General features: G+C 50.6%; 11 protein-coding genes across 11 annotated transcripts; 3 read left to right on the top strand and 8 right to left on the bottom strand.

The window, feature by feature from the left end:
• Window positions 1-173: 173 nt before the first annotated feature.
• LMH87_000974 (uncharacterized protein) lies at window positions 174-2,052 on the bottom strand (the record flags this gene model as incomplete). The annotated part of the gene is made up of 2 exons (XM_056198972.1): window positions 174-1,949; window positions 2,032-2,052. The coding sequence occupies 2 exons, from the start codon at window positions 2,050-2,052 to the stop codon at window positions 174-176; spliced, it is 1,797 nt and encodes a 598-aa protein (XP_056055867.1).
• Window positions 2,053-2,095: 43 nt separating this feature from the next.
• Window positions 2,096-3,341, bottom strand: LMH87_000973 (uncharacterized protein; the record flags this gene model as incomplete). Its single annotated transcript, XM_056198971.1, has 2 exons — window positions 2,096-2,144; window positions 2,221-3,341. 2 exons carry the CDS (start codon window positions 3,339-3,341, stop codon window positions 2,096-2,098), a joined length of 1,170 nt encoding a protein of 389 aa, XP_056055866.1.
• Window positions 3,342-6,107: 2,766 nt separating this feature from the next.
• Window positions 6,108-7,181, top strand: LMH87_000972 (uncharacterized protein; the record flags this gene model as incomplete). The annotated part of the gene is made up of 7 exons (XM_056198970.1): window positions 6,108-6,191; window positions 6,251-6,331; window positions 6,393-6,443; window positions 6,495-6,508; window positions 6,573-6,754; window positions 6,807-6,855; window positions 6,983-7,181. The coding sequence occupies 7 exons, from the start codon at window positions 6,108-6,110 to the stop codon at window positions 7,179-7,181; spliced, it is 660 nt and encodes a 219-aa protein (XP_056055865.1).
• A 379-nt stretch (window positions 7,182-7,560) lies between these two features.
• Window positions 7,561-8,667, bottom strand: LMH87_000971 (uncharacterized protein; the record flags this gene model as incomplete). Its single annotated transcript, XM_056198969.1, has 3 exons — window positions 7,561-7,700; window positions 7,762-8,577; window positions 8,628-8,667. The coding sequence occupies 3 exons, from the start codon at window positions 8,665-8,667 to the stop codon at window positions 7,561-7,563; spliced, it is 996 nt and encodes a 331-aa protein (XP_056055864.1).
• A 1,410-nt stretch (window positions 8,668-10,077) lies between these two features.
• LMH87_000970 (uncharacterized protein) lies at window positions 10,078-10,372 on the bottom strand (the record flags this gene model as incomplete). Its single annotated transcript, XM_056198968.1, has 2 exons — window positions 10,078-10,216; window positions 10,287-10,372. The coding sequence occupies 2 exons, from the start codon at window positions 10,370-10,372 to the stop codon at window positions 10,078-10,080; spliced, it is 225 nt and encodes a 74-aa protein (XP_056055863.1).
• A 146-nt stretch (window positions 10,373-10,518) lies between these two features.
• Window positions 10,519-11,413, top strand: LMH87_000969 (uncharacterized protein; the record flags this gene model as incomplete). Its single annotated transcript, XM_056198967.1, has 2 exons — window positions 10,519-10,578; window positions 10,781-11,413. 2 exons carry the CDS (start codon window positions 10,519-10,521, stop codon window positions 11,411-11,413), a joined length of 693 nt encoding a protein of 230 aa, XP_056055862.1.
• Window positions 11,414-11,767: 354 nt separating this feature from the next.
• Window positions 11,768-13,098, bottom strand: LMH87_000968 (uncharacterized protein; the record flags this gene model as incomplete). The annotated part of the gene is made up of 2 exons (XM_056198966.1): window positions 11,768-12,740; window positions 12,791-13,098. The coding sequence occupies 2 exons, from the start codon at window positions 13,096-13,098 to the stop codon at window positions 11,768-11,770; spliced, it is 1,281 nt and encodes a 426-aa protein (XP_056055861.1).
• A 1,935-nt stretch (window positions 13,099-15,033) lies between these two features.
• LMH87_000967 (uncharacterized protein) lies at window positions 15,034-15,849 on the bottom strand (the record flags this gene model as incomplete). Its single annotated transcript, XM_056198965.1, has 1 exon — window positions 15,034-15,849. The coding sequence occupies one exon, from the start codon at window positions 15,847-15,849 to the stop codon at window positions 15,034-15,036; it is 816 nt and encodes a 271-aa protein (XP_056055860.1).
• A 946-nt stretch (window positions 15,850-16,795) lies between these two features.
• Window positions 16,796-18,266, bottom strand: LMH87_000966 (uncharacterized protein; the record flags this gene model as incomplete). Its single annotated transcript, XM_056198963.1, has 4 exons — window positions 16,796-17,844; window positions 17,906-18,054; window positions 18,110-18,143; window positions 18,194-18,266. 4 exons carry the CDS (start codon window positions 18,264-18,266, stop codon window positions 16,796-16,798), a joined length of 1,305 nt encoding a protein of 434 aa, XP_056055859.1.
• A 1,186-nt stretch (window positions 18,267-19,452) lies between these two features.
• Window positions 19,453-22,045, top strand: LMH87_000965 (uncharacterized protein; the record flags this gene model as incomplete). The annotated part of the gene is made up of 3 exons (XM_056198962.1): window positions 19,453-19,592; window positions 19,744-19,768; window positions 19,817-22,045. The coding sequence occupies 3 exons, from the start codon at window positions 19,453-19,455 to the stop codon at window positions 22,043-22,045; spliced, it is 2,394 nt and encodes a 797-aa protein (XP_056055858.1).
• Window positions 22,046-22,184: 139 nt separating this feature from the next.
• On the bottom strand, window positions 22,185-23,282 carry LMH87_000964 (uncharacterized protein; the record flags this gene model as incomplete). Its single annotated transcript, XM_056198961.1, has 4 exons — window positions 22,185-22,607; window positions 22,662-23,040; window positions 23,102-23,108; window positions 23,174-23,282. The coding sequence occupies 4 exons, from the start codon at window positions 23,280-23,282 to the stop codon at window positions 22,185-22,187; spliced, it is 918 nt and encodes a 305-aa protein (XP_056055857.1).
• Between the last annotated feature and the right edge of the window lie 477 nt (window positions 23,283-23,759).

Raw genomic sequence — 23,759 nt, 5'->3', positions numbered from 1 at the left:
TAGCCTCACAAACCTTCATCTTGGTCATGTTAAATATTAAGACGTCCACGGCATCAACTGATGCATCGAAATACATCTTTGTCATTGATATTACTGGTGTATTACAACATCTCTGTCCCTGCACACTTCAGATCTGCATAAATGTTCGCCAAGTTCTACTCGTGCGCTGTGATTTATTTCCTACTCTCTTCGCTCTTCTCGCTGCTGCTGGCAAGGAACATGGCCTTAAAATCCGCATTGCTCTTCTTTGATCCAGCTGTCAATAGGCCCTTTGAAGCTACCTCAGTGCTGCCCGCAGCTGCCTTCCGCGGTGTGAACCCCAAGCCACGCTTGGGACCTGGTCGAGACGTCGTGGGGCGGCATATTCCACTGGGCGCCAGCATAAGACCACTACTACTCGCGGAGTTTCCGTTCTCATTGCCACCTCGTGCTGCTTGCTTATTTTTTGGCTTTGCTGTAGATTGGCCGTCGCCGCGCTCCGCCTTGGCGTGTCGAAGCTCGTCTGGAGAACCTGTGCGTAGCTTGTAGCCCTCATAATCCATACTATTGAGCTGAAGAGCTGCCCTGCCGGCACTAGCTGCATCTGTGAATTCGATAATGGCACCGCCGTGCATCGGCTGCATTACTAATCGGACGAGAGAGCCGAAGGGCTCGACGAGCTTCTGAACTCTAGCATCATTGACCGTATCAGGCAGGCCGAGTAAAGCAATAGTGCGAGCACCTATATCTCCAACAGTAGCAGCATTGTTATTTTTGCTTGCGGCGCTAGTCTCCATGGAAGAATCGCCCTCGCTGTCCACGGTTGAGGCGGTGGTAGTCTTTGCAGTTGTCTTGACTTTGGACACTTTGGACAGGGAAACTTGCAGTATCTGGTGGCGGAATTTGGTATTGTTCAGCTCAGCCACAGCTTTCTCGGCTTGTTCTTTTGTCTGGAAGTCAAGGAAGCAGAACCCCCGTGATTTGCCTGAGAATCCTCGAGGTATGTTGACTCTGGTAACGGTTCCGTACTTGGAAAAGACATCCCGTATGTCTGTTTCCACGACATCGCTGTCCAAGTTTGCCACGTGCACCTCACGGCCTTCTGCGACAGCACCTTCGCGGTCCTTCTTATGTCCAGGATCTGAAAATTTAGACAATAGCCTGTATTTGTCTTCGAGAAGCTTTCCTTCTTTCTCGACCGCCTTGGCTGCCGCAACTTGGTCACGGAAAGAGACATAGCAAAACCGTCGGTGTGCGTTCACTTTCAAGCTAGGCCACCTAATGCTCAGGATCTTTCCACAGTCCTGGAAGAGCGCACGTATGTACTTCTCATCCGCGGCCGGGGGGTAATTGGCGACATAAACCGTCAAATCATGTCCAGGTCCAATTTGTAGCTGATGCTCTCCGAAGTACTTTTTATCGCGAAGCAGTGCAGACTCAGCTTCAGATGATGATGTGAATTCGACCAAGGCGGTAATGGACTTGCCGTCTTCCTCTTTTACAAACGCAGTGAAATTTTTGACGTGACCATAGTCCTTGAAGTATTGTCGGACTTTACTTTGCGTCGTGTCGGGAGGCAAATTGACAATGATTATGGTAGTGTTCTCGCGGTCGCGCTTTGCAGGCTGAGAGCTGGTTGACTGTGTATCAACATCGTCCTGCTTACTCTTCTGGCGCTTCGTGGACACTTGCGAAGACTCCTCGTCGTTCACCAGTGAGTCATGTTTTCTCTTGTTCAAGCTTTGCGTGTCATCGGCGGCGGCCGCCGCCTGGGCCTCTGGTGCTGCCGAAGAATAGTATGCGGCGTACTCTTTCTCCTCACGCTCTCGACGCTTCTTGACTCCCTTTTCGCCCCTGTACACACTGTCCAGGCATTTGCGTAGCGCTTCGGGTGACTCGTAGTCATTACAGTGTTCCATATACAGCTCAAGAACCTTTTCAGGCCAGTCGATGGTACGACGTAGCGATGCCTTGTGCAACACTTCAGTGGCAAGCGATGGAATGCGGTCCGACGGTATTGACGAGGGGCCTTGGTTTTGTTGGAGTTCATACCAGAATACGGACATCTCCCATGTGTGATATCGCGTCCAAAAATCATACGTGTCTGCATATAGCTTCACGTTGGCCAGCTTCTTCCACAGGGCTCGGGCTTGAGGAACGGCATCCTTGACTTCGGTCAGAAACTGCACATATATCCTCTCCAACCTCAATTTGGGGTCGCCTTGGAAGTCTTTGCCGTACAACTTTTTTCCTGTTGCTCTGATATCTTCGATGCATGTTTTAATGGCAGCATCGGCCATTTCCACGATTTTATCACCTTCAGTCGCACTCATGGCGGTTCGTTTGACATATCCACACCACGACTGATACATCTCAATCATGTTATCCATGCCATTGGAGCGTAGTTCTTTTTGCTCCGTAGCTGATTTTTTTATCGATTCAATGTCTTCAAATGGGAAGTTGGACTCTTCGGCACAAAGAATAAACCTGGCCCAGAGACGGCCTGAGGACGGACAATGCTGGACAGCGCGGCGTGCAGCATCGAACAGCTTTCCAGGGGGATGAAGCTGGGGCCGTGCTGACAGGAACGATATATAGCCATACCATACTCCTTCGTCGAATGCGAACGTCCCTGTGAGAGCTCTATCGTGGAGAGCAGAGCAAATGTCCGCTGCGAGCTGCGGGTCGTCCTGGTCTTTCCAGCTTTGCGCCGTCTCCCATTCGAGGTATTCCAGCATGATCGTTTGTTGCGAATCCAGCTCGCCTTGCCTGATTGATTGATTCAGTCGCGTTTCAAATGGATCTCGGGCCGTGATGATGGCCTTGGCCTTTTGAGCACTTGAAGTGACTTCTTTCATCGAGCTCTCCCATGCGCTCTGGTCGTGCTCGGAGAGAAAGCTAGAGAATGCCTGTGATGTTTTATCCCATGTGAGGTGCGGAGTTGTGAGCCGGAGTTTGTATTCGTTCGCGATTTTTTGAACGATTTGAGACTGTTTGGTGGTAGCAAGTACGTCTTTCTCGACAGCAATTCTTTTGTCCCAGAGCAAATGACTATCGCCGAGGCGGAGTTTGACGGCGTCGTATCCCAGCTGCCACAGCTGGAGCTCCGCTTCGAGGGAGAAGATTTCTTGTCCTATGTCTTTTTCCTCGTCAGACCAGCTAGTCTCGGCGCTGGCGCTGGCGTCGCGGAGGGACGAGAAGTACTGGCAGTACGCCAACCATATTTTCAGGCTACCAGGCTCTGCGCCCACTGCCTTTTTGTATATTTCGACGAGATTGACGCTTTGTTCCAGGTCTGTGGCGTGGCGTGCAGCCTCCTCTATGTAGGAGAGCCAGTTGTCCTCTCCTACTGGATTGGCCATTATCGCGGTCGAGCTGACGTTTATTGTCGGTCATCCGGATATGCCGATGTTGCTGATTGCTGTCCAATGATGTTTGTTCGAATCTATCGAATGAGCTGCACGAGATACTGCGTGGTGATTTTTTGGTAACGTTAGTACTCGGTTTGTGCAGTCGCAACTCTGTTTTGTTTTGCACTGGTGTTGTTAATAAGGTACTGATGCGACAGCTGCCTGGCAGGCTGAGCTCTGAATTTCGCCGATAAGCCTTATCTGCCAGTTACTGTGGGGCCCTGGCAGAGGTTGCCGTACGCGAATATTCATTACCGTGACACTCTCCTGCCCTTCTATAATTATATTTATCTGTCTATACTATCCCCGCTGTGCGTACTGGTAGAGCACGGTGGAAGTGCTTCCCCCCGTGACAAATCCGGGCGTTATTGTGAAAATGTCATATTCGCTGCTATGCGTGACGCGCATGCACGCACTGTCGGCCATGGTAGACATGAGGACGACAGATTTCAACATCTGTCAACACTAGCACCTGAACAACAGGAAAGTTGAACAGGCACTGTTCACGCTAGAACGCAAGGCCAGGAGAAGAGGCCGAATGTCGGCTGTACAGGGTGGTGGCATATACGAGGCCCGATTGCTCAACAGGGCGTGTACTACAGGGTATGTGTGTGCAGAGTGGTGGAGAGAAGTCGCAGAATGTGTGTTGACCGCAAAATGGGCTATTTATGTAAAAAAAAAAAAAAAAAAAAAGGCAACAAATTGGCTGAGCTCCTACACGGTTATTACTGGGTAAATCGGTGTGATGCAGTCGATACTGTAGGCCTAAAAGGATGTCTGTAAGGAACAATATTGCTTGTCTGGTTTTCACTATTTGGAGTACAATTGTGAAGCATACGGATGCGCGGCGCGAGAAGAAGGTGACGACTGTGTCTATGAACCAGCTCTGTAACAGTACAGCGGGCCGTCATTAGTCGTGCTAGGCAAAAATGGTGAACTATTAACTGGTAACACTGCGAGTCGCCAACGCGCCCCGGGCCTCATTTCCAGCAAGCTGCTCTTTACACCATGCCAGTACATGGCTAGTACAGGCCTTAGAGCCCAAGTGGCTGACCCCTGAGTCCTGACCAACTTCGGGGCCGGTGCCACACTGACCGCTGGCTAACTTGCTAGCGTCTTCCTGTAACTCAACATTGGCTGATTAGTGCGCCGAGGCATCCAGTTATTTTCCAGGAACTCGGGGCCACTTGTGCCTGAGAAATGGCGGCGCCGGATCTTTGATCATATCGCTCCTCACTACGCTATTTCCACGCAGCGCATGAGAATGGATTGTATGTGTTTGGGTGCTAGACACACAATTGACCCCATGCCGAAGCCGCAATCAACAGCGAGAGATATATGTTTGAAGATTCAAACAATAGCGGGTGATAATTAGAAAATCGGTGCAGAGCCAACTATGTGGCTACCTATTAAGCAGAGTACCTATACATTGTAAGTGTGGTACCGGGTCAGTGAGAGCCTGAGAGGTGTGTGCCCCCTGACATGAGATGGACTGGGGCGCCACTGATGTGGCTTACCGTCCGTCCCTACATGAGTGGTAGAATGGCAAATGGTACTTCGTACTCCGGATTGCGCTGCTCAAACCATACTGGTCTAGCAAGACACAGCTCGCTCATTAAACTGAACCAGCGAGCATGTATTGAGCCGTAGCTGTAAACTGGCCACAATCGACACGGGTGCATGGCGCGTAGGTAGTTACTCGCACCCCCGCCAGCCAAGGCGTTGAACGGGTAGGTACAGGGCTACCTACGCAGCGTCCACCATGCCGAACGACGGAAATCAACGTACGCAGATGGTTCATAACTCATAAATGCCAGTGCACGTGCACTGGCATTTATGAGTTAAGTTCGTGCACGCAGGCTTTGCAACAGTCGCATATCGCTACATAACCTCCCGAAGCCACTTAGGACAAGCCGACTCGTATTGCGAAAAAAAAAAAGAAGCAGCCCAAACGCCTCATGCCTGTGGTGTTTCGACGGAGCAAATACTTGCACTACCTACCTACCCAGTAGGTAATGAATTCCAAAATTGGACCGCGTACAGAGTACCTCATACTTATTTGGGCATCTCGTGTTGTGCTGCTCCGTACGTAGGTACTGGCTTCACAGCCCCCCGCAGGCCAGCTGGGTTGCTGGGGTCTATATGCAACTAAGGTGCAGATTACCTTGGCGCGCACTGGCTCCTTTTATTTCTGACGCTCAAAATGGCAGATAGGTAACCAGCCCGTCCTGCCCACCTTGAGGTACACTGTATCAAGAACGATTCAACCACGACCAGGTGCCCTCCCGCTTACTTTGCTCTAACATCGGAGGCTGCCTGGTTCCGCGCCGCATTCCAATCGTTACGACCTTCCGTCCCATTCCTCTGTCGCCCTCTGTCCTTCCCTATTCGCGTCTAGCTGCGTTCCCTCGCTCATTCTTTATTCTTTTATTGTACCTGACTTCCACTGTGCGCGCGACCGGTTCCCGCCCCTGGCAGCCTTTTCCCCTCCTCGAGTGACGCGCAAACACGACAACTGTCTTACTTCTCGGTGCCAATTCGCAAAGAATTCTTCAACAACTCGACAGCCACCTCGCCGCGACGTGGCTCGTTCTCAACACGTTCTTTACTATCTTGTACTGCCAGTTGGTTTGAGCCTCAACGGGCTTCCAACAAGCGCTCGAATACGTTGGACTCCGCTTCCGTGTTATCGCCTTCCCCGACAACAACCGATCGAAAATGATGACTCGATTCCAGGTTTGGGCCGCCGTGGCCCTACTAGGCTTGAATATCGTCACTGTCATGGCTGACGGAAGTTGTGTGGTTAGCATCATCGCGCTTTTCGTGAACTGAACCTACTATCTGACACAAAGTGCTTCTAGCCAACATGTGTCAACGATGTTCAAAACAAAAACTTTCAAGAGATCGGTTGCGCAGCTGCCAATCAAAACGGCTGTCTATGCGTAAAGCAAGCCTTCGTCGATCTCGTCGCCGAGTGCTCACAGAAATGCGGCGCCACTGTAGATGAAATCCGACAAGGGCTGGTTGGAGACAACCCGCCTCGATTCTGTCTTCGTATGTTGCGCCCATAGGTATAAACACTTCGCAAATACTAACAAGACGTAGCCCAAGCTGCTGAAGTGCCCGCTGCTCGTGCCTCTGCCGGCACATCGTCTCCGCCGGCATCAACGAGCTCACCCGCAGCAAGCTCGCCAGCTCCTTCAACATCATCGACTTCATCATCGACTGCACCGCCTTCGACTTCATCGCCATCGCCAGCTTCAACATCGCCCACCCCGACATCGACATCGACACCTGCGTCCACTTCCAGCACATTGGCCACTCCAACCACCCCGAGCACCACAATCACAAGCAACACATTATCTGTTAGTATGATGTTGTATACAAGAGAAGTTATTACTTACTGAATGACAATAGTCTGGTGTTGCTACATCCAGCCACTCAAGTACTTCGACAGCCGCGTCTGGTGAGACTTCTCCGGCATCTTCGCCTGTCCCTGCCTCTGGTATTTCCTCTGGGGCAGCTGCCGGAATCGGTATCGGTGTTGCGATTGTTGTCGCGGCAGTTGCTGTCATAGCTTTCTGCTTGCTCAGGAGCAGAAAGAAGCAGGCTGCGCCTCGACACTCAATGGATATTTCTAAGCCGCTCCCGGGCTCAGGACGCACATACCCCGCGCGCGATGATCGTGGACGAGACAGCGATTCGTACGACAAGTACGGCAATGATATTGAAATGACGTCGAATCGCTACGAGGATATGATCCCAAGCCAGCAGCCACGAACGATGGTGTAATGGAAATTAGCACAAAACAGTGTGCTGGCGGTCATAAAACGGGATCTTGACTTGACTTGTATCGATTTGTGTTCGCAATGAAAGCAGTGGGTGTTAAAATCTTGAAGCAAGGGGAGATTCATGTGCATATTCGACTTCCTTTCTGTCTCTTTTCTTCATTTTATCTTGCTTTGTCTTACGGATATAGCCACGTTATGTCAAGGCAATGTCGATCGTAGGTTGTGCCAAGCCACTGCAGGCAGGGAGGAAATTCTATTTCTTTTTTATTCGATTCTTACAGCTCTCTTTCTATGTACATATGTTGTTACAATTCTCGAAGTAGCTCGATTTGAAACTGTATCGATGAATGCTTCGTGTTGGCACATTTCCAAGGCTGGTGTTACCAGCTGTAGTATGGTCGTTGGCCGTGAACGGTACGGTTAGGTAGATGGATCCAAGGGCCCTTTGCAGCCTTCTTTGCTTCGCGCTCCTCGTGCTCACGCACCCTTGTTCTCTCTTCCTTAAGCATGATAGTCAGGGCTAGATGAGTATGCAATTAGCTCAGAGAACGCCTGAAAGTCAGTGTCGTCGGGTCACGTACATGTAGCGGGATGCTGAATGAGGCCCATTCTTCCACGGCCTTTAGCGTCTATGCTCTTTCCGCGCCACTTTCCTCGGCCAACCCAGGCCTGTGCAATGTACATGCGGGATGGATCAACAACCTCGACCCATTTGCCCTCACCTGTCTGAATCTTTCTGGGGCTGTCGTAGAACTCGCCGTTGACTTTGCCCAAGCCCATTCCCCGCTGCGCAATGGCGAGATCGCGAGCCTCTTCCAAGTAGTATCGAATTTCGGCAGCCATCTTCTTCTTGGACCATGTCATCTGTGTAATGGCATCATCCACTGACTTGCCCGAAATTTGGCGCGACAGCATCATCAGCTTCTTGACGCTGGTCGCCATAAACGGGCTCTTGTGAGTGAGCTGACGCTCTGTCATCTTGATCTTTTGCTCCTTGGTAATCCTGCCGTTCTTGCGCACCATCTGAATAACCTTTCTCCGTTGCCATCGCATGCGGCCACGGGGATCTGGATTGATGACCATGGCCATGTTCTCCCGTGTCTTCTGTTCAACATTCTCGGGTCCCTTGCGCACGCTATCCTCGGCGTCCTTGTTGGCTGCGGTCTCGATTTCGTCTTGGAAGATGTTGTTTTCGATCTTGCCATTCATGTTGCGGTCGAGGAACTGCTGTCGTTTTTTGGGGTCGTCGAGGTCGAGCCCAGAGAGTGCATCCTCTTTTTCAGTCTTTTTACCCCAGCCTTTGAACAAGTTCCATTTGTTTCGCTTCTGCGCGACCGTTCCTAAAGTTACAGGCAACGAGCTCGTGAGCGTCGCGGTAGACGCAGAAAATTGCGACCCTGATTGGAAAATCAGCCAATTGAAGCAACAATATCGAAATTGAGCTTACCTGACGGCATCAGCCGCCGGGAGGCGAGGCGAAGACTCATCGCAGTGGTGGAATTGCTTCGTCTACCCCTTTGCGGTGCGAATTATTTGCGGTCAAAAGCTCCCCAGGTCATTGTCGCCGCAGTCGTCTTTTTACCTAGGGGCCGCGGTTTTACCGGACTGCAGCTAGCATCACGTGACACTGCTAGCGCGATTATCGTTTGACGGCCCAGTCCTCGGCTGGCTTCTGAAGAAGATCACCTCATCCCAACCCAGCGCCGTAAAAGACAAATCGACACGTCCAACTCCCTCAAATAGCCGGAATCTTACGTCTAAATCAAAATGGCCGTCGCTCCGATTACTGGCGTACGTTTGCGCGACCTCAATGGCTTTGGGCCGTGGTGGCACAGCTCCATTGACCCGAGCTTGTCCTTTTCAACATGGCTAACCTTTGCCCAGATGCTCCGCCGCCGCCTCATCCTTGACCTTGGAATTGGTCTTGGTACGTCTCTCCATATCCACTGAAATTAATCGTTCGACTGTGCTCGTTGTCACGGCGGCCACTCGACTGATTTGTGCAGAGAATGAAGATCCGTCTCTAAATACGTGCTTGCTAACATGCGGTGCTTTAGGTGCTGGTTTCGTCATGGCCAATGCTTTCTGGTGAGCTTTACTGCTACTACACTCTACAAATACGTTTTGACCGTGTCAATTACTAAATATGAGAACAGGTACGGCTACCACATTCCTCGAACGACTGCCCGCGACAACTACTACTCCAAGCTGGAAGAGAAGCGCGCTGCCGACAAGCAGTAAATTACGATTAAATCCGACGTGTTGTCAAAAGAGCAGGGCCAAATTTTTTAGCCGACCGCAACCCCGATGCAGTTGGAATTGGCAAATAGACGGTGGAATATGAGCGCTGCCAGGTCTGTAATGGACTGGTTGGTCACCGGATAATGTGTACATTAGGCAAAGGCAATCCGAATAGACCTGAGCTGGATTTATCAATCAATTTCTTTTGTGACCATGGCGCTTTCCCTATACTGTACAACTGTCTCATGCACGTAGATTGAAAACAAACTTGCCCGGTTCTGGAGTTGGTTCATTAATAATCAATCGATAAATGGCGGGCGATGCCACCGATTTTGATATTGTACAATAATAGCGAGGTGATTTAACGGCTAGTTTAAGCTTGGTCTGTTGACCAGTTAATCCCGATCCTGCCAGTCATGGGCCAAGGTGAGCAGCCGGTTGGGTTGCCACACTGTGCCATTGACTTTGCATCAAACGCTGAAAGAGATGCCAATTCCGCTGATGACATTTTCTTTGGGGACAAAAGAGACGGCTGGATACTGTGGTCGAATAAACGATCATTGTTACTGCTGATTATGCAAGCAGAATTGCAAGCCACCCGACTCGCTGATGAAATTTCCAACGGCACGAAAAAAGTTTTCGGGCTTTTATTCGCATCACGACTCTGACCAATTATTCGTCCATTGGAATGTCGTGCTCTGATTGTGAGTACTGCTGGGAGGCGGCAACGTGCCGCTAGTCTTCCCTTCCCAAGCCGTGGTCTCTACCGAAAAAGTGACCTTTTTGTCTTTGCACCTGCCCAACCAGTGTCAGCCCTACTATTACCTGACGGAATATATAAGGGTGAGTGAGATAATATACTCACACTCGAAAGAAACGTGTGACAGGCCAGCAACTGATTGGACTGTGCTGCATCGACTCATCCTTCAGCTCACATTCCCATTGATTCATCTTGAACAGCTCGCAAGCTGAAAGCTCTATCCGGCGGCCCCCCCCCTCCAGCTTGCGCCGGCGGCCATCAGCGACTTGCTGGATACGGGTGGGCAGCTCCGAGGCATCAAAACTGGGACACGGCGGCGACATCTTCAAATGCGGTGATGGACGCGGCCCTGGGTAGCCGTATCCTTAATGAGGTGCGTGGTGAAAGTCTAGAAGAGGTGCGTACAAAATTGCCTCAGACAATGACACCACCAGCACCAAAGCAATCACAAAACGACCCCCCCCCAAACCCCCCAACCCCCCAAAATATAGAAACAGAGCAAGTATGCATGGATTCTCGGTTTTAAAAACAGAGTCCCCGATATCTGGCTTCTTTTCTTATTCAAGCTCGCACAACGGTTGCGTCGCTGACTGATGTAGATCCTCGACAGCATCCGGAACGCTTACAACCAAGGCACGGCACACGAGGGGGGTTCAGCAACAAATTATAAAATCAAGACCACAGGGATGGATGAATTAGACGAAATTGTTGCCCAACACTTTCGAAGCACTAAAATCGGAGGACTGTCCGTCACGGGCCGTTATCTTCCACTCATATACAAAGTCGCATCTACTCTTGCCTCAGCCCCCAACAACAAAGCCATCATCATCGTCGACTATGAAGGCCGGTTTCAAGCTTCTAGGTTGACGTGTAATAAATCCGATCTCGAGCACATATACGTGATGCGACCGGCTGAAAACACGCGCGATCAGGCAAGAGACATCATCATCAACACCGAAAACTACATACTATTTAATCACCTAGCAAGGCACAGCGCCGTCCGAGAGCTCTGGGGAACGATGGTGCTTGGTGGAGTGGGAGGCGGTGATATCACAGCCGGATGGAAAGGCTGGCTCCGTGTCGACCGAGAGGAAGTCCGGCCCTTCCCACCAAACACCAGTATTGAGGTGGCGCTGCGGCGGCGAGAGGAGCGCCAAAGAACGGTCGATGCTGCCGGGTGGCAAGTATCATCCGCATGGGGAGGATTCGTCTTCCATGACAGTCGAATCTGATACGAAACGACGACCTTGCGTGCTATCAATCTTCCTTAGTCGTGCGCCTGTCACACTCTCTCTACAAATCCGCCCAAGTCGCCAGAAATGAGATGTGGTTGGCAATTGCAACATTTTATTTAGCTAGGTAGGAAAATGATTGATTAATTTCAAGTTGCGCCGTTCCAGCTCTTGGGTGACACTGAATCTGCTAGGTGACCTAGCGGCAATATAGTCTTTATAAAATACAAAAAAAAAAAGTGACTCCATGCCAAATATGAATAAAACATTGCTATAATGAGAGCAAGAACCATGAATCGTGAAAGAGGAGATAATTGTAGATCAGTAATGAAAGTGCGATGACCAAATGAGACACTAGACTTGCAGCTCATCAGGTTCCACAACGGCCAGTGTGTCGCTAGGCGTGATCACGTCCTTTTGGAGTGTCTTTGCGACACGCTTGCGCATCTCTCGCTGTATGCCATGATTGACAGCATCGAGAACCGTGCCGACAGTCACGCGTGGCTTGTAGGCGGGTTCAGTACCCTCTTCATAGACGCCCGTCTTGACGAGGATGCTGTACCACTCGTTCTCGGCCTTCTCATTGACGGCGTTGGTGCCACGAATATCACTCTCGGGGGTGTCCCCGACAAAGTAGACAGTCTGAGGAGGCTTGACGAGGCCATGCTCTGTCTGACGCCACTGGCCCATGAGACGATAGGCAAACTCGAACGTGGGAACTTGGGGCTTGCCAAAGGCATGCGTGTGCAGCTCGCCCTTGCCGCCAGTTATATCTTTGAATGTAATTTCGAACATGCGGCGCAAGGCGCCCATACCAAGACGGACGTGCTCGTGTGCGGCTGACCAGACGACGTCGTTGTGGGAGAAATAAAATGGTGGGCCTTCGTCGAAGGTCTCGCTGCGCTCGCTAAGAACACCACCCTTTGACATGGCCACATCAAGCATAATCTGAATATCGCCTGCCCAGTCACGAGAGTCGGCAAAGACAAAGACAGCGTCAATGACGACGTCGGAAAAGTCGCGAGTGCGCGAATTTGCGTGCTCCTCGTCCGTGAGCTTGCGGAAAGGTGTCGTTGCGGCGTCGTGCTTGATAATGTCGCCAGGGGTCACGACATCCTTGAAGCCGTAGCCCTCAGCAACATTGCGGCAGGTCTCACCTTCACCGCCAATGACCAGGACTGTCTTGTACTTCTCGGCCATCTCCCTCATAGGAGTGTGTCCACAGATAAATTGACCGGGTTTGACGTCTTGCTTGAGCTGACCGGACAGGTCTTTGCAGCGCTGCTCTTCCGTCTTGCCACCTCCATTGGTGAGGAAGATGTGAGGGCTGGAATATGTTAGATAAAGTGTAACTGCCGACGCATTGGAACAGCTTACATGCGTAGACCGTATTCGTTGTCGCCGTTGAGAACTTGCATCGCCTTGATGGCTTCTGGAATAGGTTTGCCGCCACGAACAAGAACACCATCAATGTCAAAGGCAAAGACGAATGAGTCGGCGACATTGCTAGGAGAATTGACAGAGCCAGGGGTTGCAATGCTTGTCATGCTACCTCTAGAGCTACCCGAGATTAAGTCGGGTGAACCTGGCGCAGAGTCGACTGGTGTTCCTGTAGAGACACTCATCTTGCGCTTAACGTGGGCTACTTGCTCGAAGAAAGCGGCCTCCTGCTTCGGTGTAGCCATTGTGTGATACGTTTGATCGAGTTTCGAATGTCGATACAGTTGAAATGGGAACCACTTTAGGATCTGTGCTAATATCTCTGGAGCAGGATTTGTGCGGGCCTGATTGTGTGGAGAATTGAGAATGATATAGATCTAAAGCTCTACCGTCTTGAACGGTGGGAGTATGTAGTGTATTTATATACCGGGCTGCGCTTTGGTGGTGACTTCATCACCCCGCGGCTTATTCGTGTGCAACAGGTGTGCAGCATGGCCGTAGGGCGACCCCTTCATTTTCACTGGTTCGTTTTACGGCAACCGGAGCGAGATACCCATGATAAAAAGGTTTTGATCCACCACAGTTCCACATACTCGGAAAACTCTGCGATGTGATTGTCCAATATAGGATTAGGTGGGTATGGCATGGGGCGAAAAACGATAGCTACGTAGCTTTTGGCAAGCAAGCCAGCCAAACGGTACTTCCTTCAAGCGCAGCCTGGTGCTCCGTACTAACGGCTTCCATCATCAGCGATGACGCAGTCACAGCCATGACTTCGGCCCTGGCGGCGCTACCAGTAAAAGAAAAGTTCTCAGTCCCCTTCAAGCAACGCCACGTTCTGTTAGTTCTGCCACTGCCAAGCGGCGACTTATCCTCAAGCTCCTAGAGGTGAGCACAAAGTGGTAGGATATGCCTGACAATCACAGCCAATAGTTTGCCACGTCTCAAGCCTTGCATGCTCGCTCAAGCTTCGGCTTCCTTGTCTAGGAAAATGAACGACACATCTCTCTCAAGCGGTGTGTCACACCCGATGGCGCCCCCTGAGTCTCCGGTACCTCAACGATGAAGGAGTCTCAGCTCTTGGACCTAGACAAACCAGATACGACAGCCGTTATTTTGCGGTCGTCTCTTGTCGCCACGCTGTTGATCGGCTTTTACAATTTAATCCCCTCTTTCGCCCCTCTTTAAAGTATTTGGCTATTTCAATCACCAGATTCTAGGACTCGTCGCTGAGTAGTTCCACATGCACTCCAGCGACGCTGGTTTTGGTCGACTCTAACGACCGCTTCGATGCTACGGCTTCTCGATCATCTCAATTCAAACCACTTCTGAATGTCCATTGTGTGCATACAGCCCACCGCCATCATTGCAACCGTGGCTTGGCCTCGAGTATGCCGAAGTAGTAGTTTACAAGAGAACAGGCCGTCACGTTGAGACAACCGATGCACCATGACGTCAGATCCTCTCCACAACAATTGAAGAGGTCCACCGCCCAATGGCTTATCCGGCCCTTCATTCTCAAGGCCAATGCTGCCGGAATGCCAGGGGAAACGCTAGTGAATGCGTATCGTTTGGGAGTAAAATTCGCGTGGCCTTCGTGGTCGTCTGTATGTCATCCCGGAGGTCGGCTCCGGAGGTCCAACTACCCCATCAAACCCAGTTGGCGGCAGAGAGCTTGAGAGCCAGCAGACTGCGAGCAGCGGCGTGCCTTTCATGACTATCTGCCATTTACTAAAGCAATTAAAGCCTATTCCAATGTGCTCGTAGTATGAGGATCTAGCATGTCTGAGATGCTGAGACATTATGCAATGTCTCACATTGTACCGCGAATCGGATCTATTCATGGGCTTCGCAACATTCGCAGGAAAACATCAGAACATACTGAAATTTCACTGTGTTGTAACATAATTAATGTATACTCTAACTGTGGTCCACTGTGACCCGCTCCACACGTTTGTCGACTTGTCGTTATTCACTTTTTGCCCGGCCCGGAACCGAAGCCACCAAGTAGCCCTCATATCATTGATCGATTGCTACTATACTTGTGAACCATGTCGTACTCATGATGTTTTTAACAGGACAAATTCAATAACACAGCCCTTCTTATTCTGAACAGAGAGGATTTGTGCTTCAAGTGGCGACCGGGCCTACTCTGCTCTGTCTCTTCAAGCGCAGCTGGTTCATTGTAGATTCACGTAGAGACCACCGTCGACAAGCAATTGAGCGCCCGTCACGTAGGCACTCAACTCGTCGCAAGCGAGGAAGACGGCAGGGCCTGCCATGTCATCTGGGATTCCAGTGCGACCAAGGGGAATGCGCCCTTCCATGTATGTTCTCTTGCCATCATCGGCAAGATCATCTTCATTTAGCTGGGTGCGGATAGTTCCTGGCAGAAGCGCATTGCACCGGATACCATATTTACCCAAAGCCACCGCCGTGCTCTGCATGAGGCTAGTGACACCGGCTTTTGTGGGAGTGTAGTGAGTTTGAAGGCTTCCTCCAACCAAAGCGGAGATGGAGGACATTCCAATGATGCTGCCACCCGATGGTTCCTGATGAAGAGCCATCTGTCGAGCTGCCGCTTGAGTAATGTAGAATGCCCCATCCAGATTCGTCCTGGCTGTCATTTCAAAAAGATCCGGCGAGAGTGTTAGGAAATCAGCAAATGTGCAGACCCCTGCATTGCTAACGCAAATATCCAGACGGCCGTCGCGAGAGTGCTGTACAGTAGCGGCAACTAATTTGGTCGCCGTCTCTTGATGCCGCACGTCACCGATCTCGTGCGCAAGTAGACCCGATTCAGAGTCCCCTTGTCGTAATCTATTGGCCTCCGCTATCAGCGAGTCCAAAAAGACCTGATCCTTTTCTAAACCGAGGTGGTTGACGAGCACATCCGCCCCTTGCTTCAGATATTGCAAGCAAATCGCTCGACCAATGCCAGTTGTGCCCCCTGTAATCAGTGCGGTTTTGCCCTTCAGTAGTCCTTTGATAGGCATGATGGCTCTTCAGCGTTGGAGAAGAGTCTGAGGAGGGGATCGATAAAGAAGAATAGAAGTTTCAGGATGAATCAGATCGAATGAAGTCTGTGGATCAACCTTGCCCAATTCCTCTGATGCAGCAGGGTCCATGTTCCTAATTTAGCGCACTGTGGCTCTGAAGGTGTCGCAGCACCAGCTCGGGCGCAATTGTAGCGAGAAACTCAGGTGGATTACCACAACGTTACAAGCTTACAACGGCAAACGTCATGCCAGAGTATGCCGCGAGTATCGTAATTTGACCAGGCGGATAAAAATACTCATACAGTTCACATACACCGCCCGAATGGCGTATTGGGCAACCATTCAAGCCTACCGTTTTCCAATGGTAAAACGGTAGCACACTTGTGGGTGGCGAAGCCCACCGTTCAACCCACACTTCTCTCAAGATGCTAGGCGAATGGCAGAGAACGAGATTGGCTGCGATTAGTTATTTTGAAACACATGGCATCGCAGAGCAGACATAATAGGTAGAATAATGAGAAAGATGAAGCAAATTTTTTTTTTTTCGCGTAGAAGAAGTCAAAGGTGCAACTGTACCCCACAAGCTTGATTGGTTGCTGCAGGCGCTGTATTTTTATCTCACACGTTTTTTTTTGAGTGTGTCAACGACCAGGCAAGTCAGTGTTAGCACGGCGGACGACCCGCAGCTTGTCATTCAAGCAAAATATGGTGATTTAAGAATGTGGCATTGCTGGTTGTTTGTGACTTGCTACATAGGAAGCCGAGCGCTGAATCGGATCAAGTCAGATTGCTGAATGTCCGAGCCGTTTTCCGTTGACAAGGGCATGATAATGACTCTCCACAAAAATAAGCTGCTTGGCACTGCCCGACAGATAGTACCAGCTGCACTGGCTTATAGTTTATTCTGAAATGAAAACAACGTCATTCGTAACCGAACCCTTCGCTAGGGCTGTCCATTTAGATGCCCGTTGGTGTGGATTTCTGACTCTTTTAGTCCATCATCGGCTAGCTTCAGCGCAGGAGCTGGAGGCGGATTCAACAAATAGTCTGAAGAAATCAATTTTGCGCGAGCTGTAGGATTGAGAGTCAGGCCGAATCCCGGTTTATCCAAATCTGTGCTGGTCAAGTAGCCCTTGTTGGGGATAGGCTCATCAATGAACAAATCACCAAAGACAGGTAGAACGCTCTTGCCATCCGGCGAGTTGGCTAGATATTCTTGGAAAGGTGTGTTGGGTTGTGAGATGACAAAGTGATAGCTGTATGGTCCACTAGCATGTGGTACGACAGGTATGTCATATGCGGCAGCCATGGCGGCAACCTTGAGTAACTCAGTCATGCCGCCTAACCACATGACGTCGGGCTGAATGATATCGAGGTTGCGGCTCTCAATAAGCTTGCGAAAGCCGTATCTTGAAAATTCATGCTCACCGGTTGTGAACTTGACTGTCGGATGCGCTCGCTTGATCTGTTTGAAGCCATCCGTGTCGTCTGGAGACAGGCACTCTTCCCACCAATTGATGTTGAGATCCTGGCAAGCCTTGACCAAATCGATTGTGTATGAGACGTTGAGACTCATGTAGCAGTCGACCATGATGGGAAAATCGGGACCGACTGCCTCTCTATGCTTTCGCAGGAACTCGACATTTTTCCGCAACCCGGCGTGTCCTTCCTCCGGGCAATACGGCAGAGGAACCTTGGCACCCCAAAAGCCCATTCTTTGGGCTGCTGTTGGTTCTGGGCCAGTGCAGTAAAAGTTTATGCGCTCCTTCATGGCGCCGCCGATGAGTTTGTAAACAGGCTCGTTTCGTAATTTTCCGAGAAGATCCCACAAGGCCAGGTCAATGACTGAAATGATGGCCGTTGGCAGACCCTTTCTGCCGTAAAACATCGAGGCGCGATACATTTGCTCAAACAATAAATTTGTGTTTCGAGGATCGGCGCCAATGAGAAAGCGCTCGAAATGCTGGTGAACCAGCCAACAAGCAGGCGGACCTATGTTGCACCAGTTTTAGCAAGGCTGTGCAGGCTGTGAGGGCCCTGGGGCATCACATACCTCCGAATCCTGTGGCGAAGCCGACTGTACCATCAGTAACCTCAATTTCGACGATAAATGAGCCTAAAACATTTATGCCCCAGCTGGTTCGCGATTTGCGGTATTGTGGCCATATCGAACATGGTGTTGAGATATCGGAATCGATGAGCCTACCTCCGGTGTGTAAGTCAAACAATTCACAATCTGCCCCGACTATGTACATACCAATGACCGCCTTTGACATTATGATAGTCACCGCCTATGGCTTTAATCAGAAATGGTGCAGTTTTATTCCCATGCGAAACCTACCGGATCCGACGCCGCCAATGATAAACGACCTGACTGCTTTGATGGTCGGAAACTGTCGAACAGTAGAATTCATGTTGTCGGTCTGGTGGTGACAATGCACTGGTCGGTATACAAACTGTGCTGGGTGGTAATTCGGAAGAGCATAGAAGATATTTATGATGCAGGTTCGCGTTGAAAACCGTCAGAGTAGTCCCCATACGGAATGGGTCGACGCCCGCGCCGTCGCCTTGCTATCCGTAGTGGGGATTGCACCACGTCGCCGTACTGAATCGGCAGTAGATGCCCCGACGAACCGTGAGTTGACGCTGATGCAAGATGGCTGTCCCCCTGTCGCTGTTCGTTTCTATTTCGGGATATTCACTGCGCACGATTGGTGCAACTGTGTCCGAGTTTGTACCAGCATGTAGTTGGTTGAGCATGGTTGGCTTCACTGAGAGCCTTGGAACGGAAAGGGTACGAAAGAGCAGTCGGTATGCCCCTGCTTTGTTTGATGGAATTGCATAGTGAGCGCTGTATTAAGGATACCAGACTCGAGACATATCGATGATACTCTTCATCAAGGCATTACTTAATTTCGCAGAGCGAACGAGACACGCCATTGTGCTAGGAGCGTGAGAGCGCATGTGGCCATGGCTAGTGTCTAACTCGGCTTGAACGGACAGCAAGTAAGCAGCGCCGCTGTAGAGCATAGCGGCCGAACAATTTCACCTTGATAAAAATCGGATCGAATATAGGCATCGGCTTTTTGTCCCATCAACGTCGAGGAGTCGAGCCAGAGCAAAACTTCCCCGCATCATTGCTCTACCAATCAGGGAGTTGTTTTCTGCAGATACTCAACTGCTAGTCGTCACGACGGCTTCGCTCAATAGATACCGAGGCCCGCTATAGCATCGGCGCAGTAAATAATTCGACTATCATTCTGGCTTTCAGGCGTCAGCACACCTGGCGTAACTTGCATCGGCGCTGTGTCCGTGGCAAGGGTTGGACATTGGCTGGCACGGCTAGCAAGGGCCTATGCCGTTTGCGACTAGCCTGTTCGACAGCTAAAAACAGGCAACTTTCTGTGGAAACGGCTAGCTATGAGAAACCTCCGCCTGCCGCTCTTTATTGTCCCGAATTCCCCTTGGCCATCCCCATACTGGCATCCACCCAATCTGCTGCCTGCCTGTATTGGCAGTTTGCCATTGGAGGACCGCATACAAGCAGCCATTGCGTTTTCATTGTCTTAGACTGCCCGGTATTGGGTGACCCGAGCCGCGATGCGCAACAGCACGGAGCTTACGGAGCCTTCGCCTTCGGCCGCTGACCACATGGGTCTGGATCAGGACAGCGACTCCCAGAGCGATGGCGATGAAGATGCCGGGCGTGGCACAAAGAGAAAGCGACCGTTATCTGTTTCGTAAGTAAATTCCGCCTTTCCATCCCCACAGCACGCAGACTTTGCTGGGATAGCGGCAGCACATGTCGGCATCATCCTCATCGCCGAGTCCCTCAGCGGGGACCCCCAAAAAGCTGGCCATCGACCCAAGCACTGATTTTCTCAAACCTAGATGCGAGCTTTGCAAGCAAAGAAAAGTATGTCTTGATATGAACCCAAATTCGCAGCTGCTAATCTAACCTCAGGTAAAATGTGACCGCGGTCAGCCTTCATGTGGCTGGTGCAGTCGCAATGGAGCGACCTGCGAATACAAGGAGCGCAAAAAGCCTGGTCTAAGAGCGGGATACGGAAAAGAGCTGGAACAGAGACTTGACAAACTGGAGGAAATCTTGGTCTCTCATTCCAAAATCCTACAGAATTTTGGCCACGTGACGCCTGACGAGGGAGTCGTTGGGGCTCAAAACATCAATCAAAGCCTGACTAGTGAGCAAGATACTCCTGGCGAATCTGTGCATCTGTCCCGGTCACAGGATCAGACATGGACACCAAAAGGCGAAGGAAACTTGTTCATGGCGAAACAATCGTCATTTACTCCCAGCTCTCAGAATGCCGAGTTCGCAGTCAGCCAGGCTTCTATGGTGCACGACGGCTCTCACCATGGGCCAGTGTCCGTCATGTCGACTGCATCCCACCCAGGCGTCGCCGCAGAAGAATACTACCAGCATTCCCAGACCAATATTCCTCACCATACAGGGCCCCAAGGGGCAGAACAAGATCTACCTCCATACGACCTCGTATACTCACTAGTGGACTTGTACTTCAAAAATGTCAACACTTGGTGTCCAATTTTACACCGAAAAACTACCCTGGATGTTCTTTTTGGACCATCTACGCTGCAGGAAGCCGACCGTATACTGCTTCACGCCATCGTCGCAACCACCATGCGATATTCTACCGACGTCCGACTTACTGATGAGAGGCGAAGAAACTACCACAAGATATCCAAAGATAAAGTTCTCCTCTACGGCATGGAAAATTCATCTGTCAAATCACTACAGGCTCTTGTCATTCTGGCTTTGGACCTGTGTGGAAGCAGCAATGGTCCTCCTGGTTGGAACATCATGGCACTCATCACGCGCTCCGTGGTTCAGCTTGGACTTGCTGTTGAGAGCACATCCTCCATGGTCTCGCCAAGCTTTATATCTATATACACATTGCGAGCCATGGTTCTCCCTGAGCCAAATGATTTCATTGAAGAAGAATCTCGGCGGCGTCTTTTTTGGATGATATACCTTTTGGATAGATATGCCACTATTGCCACCGCTTTCGAGTTCGCACTGGATGACAGGGAAATCGATAGGAGCCTGCCTTGTCGAGACGATCTTTGGATGGCAAATCGCAAGGTCGAAACTAAGTGGTTCAGGACGTTCAACTTCCCGGAATCAACGCCTCAAAATAGTGCCACTGCCACGGAGCACTTGGGCGCTTTTTCATATTACATTGAGGTTCTTGGAATTCTGTCAAAGATCCACAAGTTTTTGAAGCAACCCGTGGATATTGGAGTGGCTGACCATGTTGAAAGATGGCAGCTTCGATATAAAGAGTTGGATAACATGCTGACATCCTGGAAATATGGACTTCCAGGAGAGTTTAGCAACATGGCCAAAATATTTCAACCGGGTAGCCGCAACTTGAGCTGCACCTGGGTAATGCTCCACGCGACTTACCATACGGCGGTTATCAGACTTCACTCGTCGGCGGCGTATCCAACAACGAGATCGCCCATCTTTACCCCGTCATACAGCGCATCGCAACGATGCCTCGGTGCAGTCGAAAATATTGCTGCTTTGGCTGAGTTCGCCTCAACGAATGGATACATATCTAGATTGGGGCCGCCATTTGCATTTACAGTCTGGGTGTCTGCGCGCCTGCTGCTAGTGCATGGATCAACAGTCGAACACAAACTCTCGCCGCGAATTGCCTTCTTTGTTGACACACTGAGAGCCCTAGGAGCTTTTTGGCCGGTAGCTCAAAGATACTGCGACTTATTACAAAGGGTCCTAGACGAGCACAGAGACAGCGAACAAAACGGGAACGGAATAACGCCAAGCTCCGTGAAGATTTTGGCAGACATGAGGCGCACCGCATTCGACTTGGATTTTCTCATCTCTCGCCAGCCACGACATGGAACTCACACGACTAACCGCCTACCAAGCGTCACACCGGCTAGAACTCCAGCGCCCAATGAGCTGGAGTACCTCGACGTATTCGACTTTTTCAACGTTCCGCGTCTGCCTCTTTCTGGAGACTGCTTGTCCATACCAACCGAGGCTATGACGCAGGCGGAGCTGCACGCCACTGGCAATGCCAACGCGCAATCTGGCATCCCGACTGATTTTAACATTACAAACTTTATGATGGATGTGAACAGCGACTGGTTCAAGCAGGAGGGTGGAAAGTTCTTGACACAATGATTAGCTTGATTTGATGGAAGCTCAAAATCTTGACTGTTCAGTAATAGACACGACATAGCCAGATCTAGAGCGATATCCGCAGCTACTCTATAAATAACAGGAAAGACTATATCTATGCAAAATTCGCCATTTCCTGTCCTTAAAGGACCAGCGCAGTCTCATGAACATCGCCATTACAGAACTGCACCCATCCATCAAGGTTCATTCTCTTGAACACGGTGCTGAACCTATCAGAACCTATGCCAGCACCTTTGCGAGCACAAATTTCTTTGCGAAGATCATCGGGGTACGTCTGAGCATCATCGTTGGGAGGGTACTCGATGTGAAACACGGGTTTGCCCGCATCGATGAATTTATGAAAGGTTTCGCATTCGGGATTCTCATGGTCGGCGGCACATTGCTCATTGACGGAGAAGTCGACCACATGCATGACGTCGTCAATAATATCGGCGGCATTCTTGAGACCGACGGACATGTTGTATTTGTTGGCCTCGTCATGTAGAAAGTTCAGGTAGTCCACCGAGTCCTGAGTCGTAAGGCCCAAGTTGTTCTCATCGTTTTGCTAGCATTCTGAATTAGCGCCGAACAGATGCATTGCCGAAGAGGGACAACTTACAAAGCCATCGACGTTGTCTGGGTCAATTGCATCACAACCCTTGCTAGCTGCCAGCGCAATACGCTGCTTCATGATGTCTCGAACCTTGGGGCTACTGATGCGAGCCCAGCGCTCGTCCTGCCATTCTGGCAGGGTCCCTCCGAGATCCTCTTCGGGGAACTCATCTGCGTCCGGACGGCCCTTTTCCCACGTCCCCGCGCTAAAATAGCAAATGACCCTTTTGCCGCGGTTATGCAGCTCGTTAATGGTTTCCTTGTCATTTTCAAAGACGTCGAAGTCCCAGATGGAAACATCCGGTGTAAAATCGACATCATTCCGGATAGTGTTCTTGAGAACAATTTGCCATGAATCGCCAACCTTGGGCGTCCACTTCGATGCTCTGCCAGACACATTGCGCAGCTCTATATTCGTCTTGTTGCTGTTGCTACGGCTGTCATTACTGCCGCGCTTGGATCTTGTCAGACCGACGCCAAGGCCAACAGACAGTCCGATAATGACAGCCAGAGAGATACCTGCAATGGCAATTTTCTTCCATACTGCCACGGGCTGTTTGCTAGGAGCTAGAGGCTGCTTCTCCTTGGCAACGTCGCTGTCTTCAGCGTGGCTGTTTCGGGCACTCATCTTGCCAGAAGTTGCGATTGAATTAGACAAATCTTTGGGCAGACTTCGGAAACCAAGGTGGTGGGGTGCTTGGTATTTATTGCTTACTTGGATGGAGCCCGCGTGTCGCACTGATAGGTTGCATTGAGGCGGGTTGCGAAGGAACTATGCTAGTTTTCGGCCGCAGCCCGATGAGGCTCGTGGATGTCGCTTTTAAAGCGAACTTCCATCCACCTGAACTGCTATCTGGAGCAAGTGTGAGAATGACGAGGCTGGCTAAACGAACAGTATGGCAGCCAGCCCGCCTGGTAGCGACGCAGAAAGCCGATGAGCGAAGACTGTTGAACGTAGCACGATAGAGAAAGGCACATGGCGAGCGCATTGAATTGTGAAACTGGATTGTTGATAGAGTCCAGAATAAGAAGACATTGCTAGCGCGGGCTTCCCCCCAAGCTGGCAGGCTGTGATATTTTAGTGCCGGCAGTGTAAGATTCGGGG

This window comes from Akanthomyces muscarius, chromosome 6 (genome assembly GCF_028009165.1).
Source record: "Akanthomyces muscarius strain Ve6 chromosome 6, whole genome shotgun sequence".
NCBI classification, from domain to species: domain Eukaryota; kingdom Fungi; phylum Ascomycota; class Sordariomycetes; order Hypocreales; family Cordycipitaceae; genus Akanthomyces; species Akanthomyces muscarius.
Note: the sequence above shows the minus strand (reverse complement) of the source record. Positions and strands in the feature narration are given on the sequence as shown.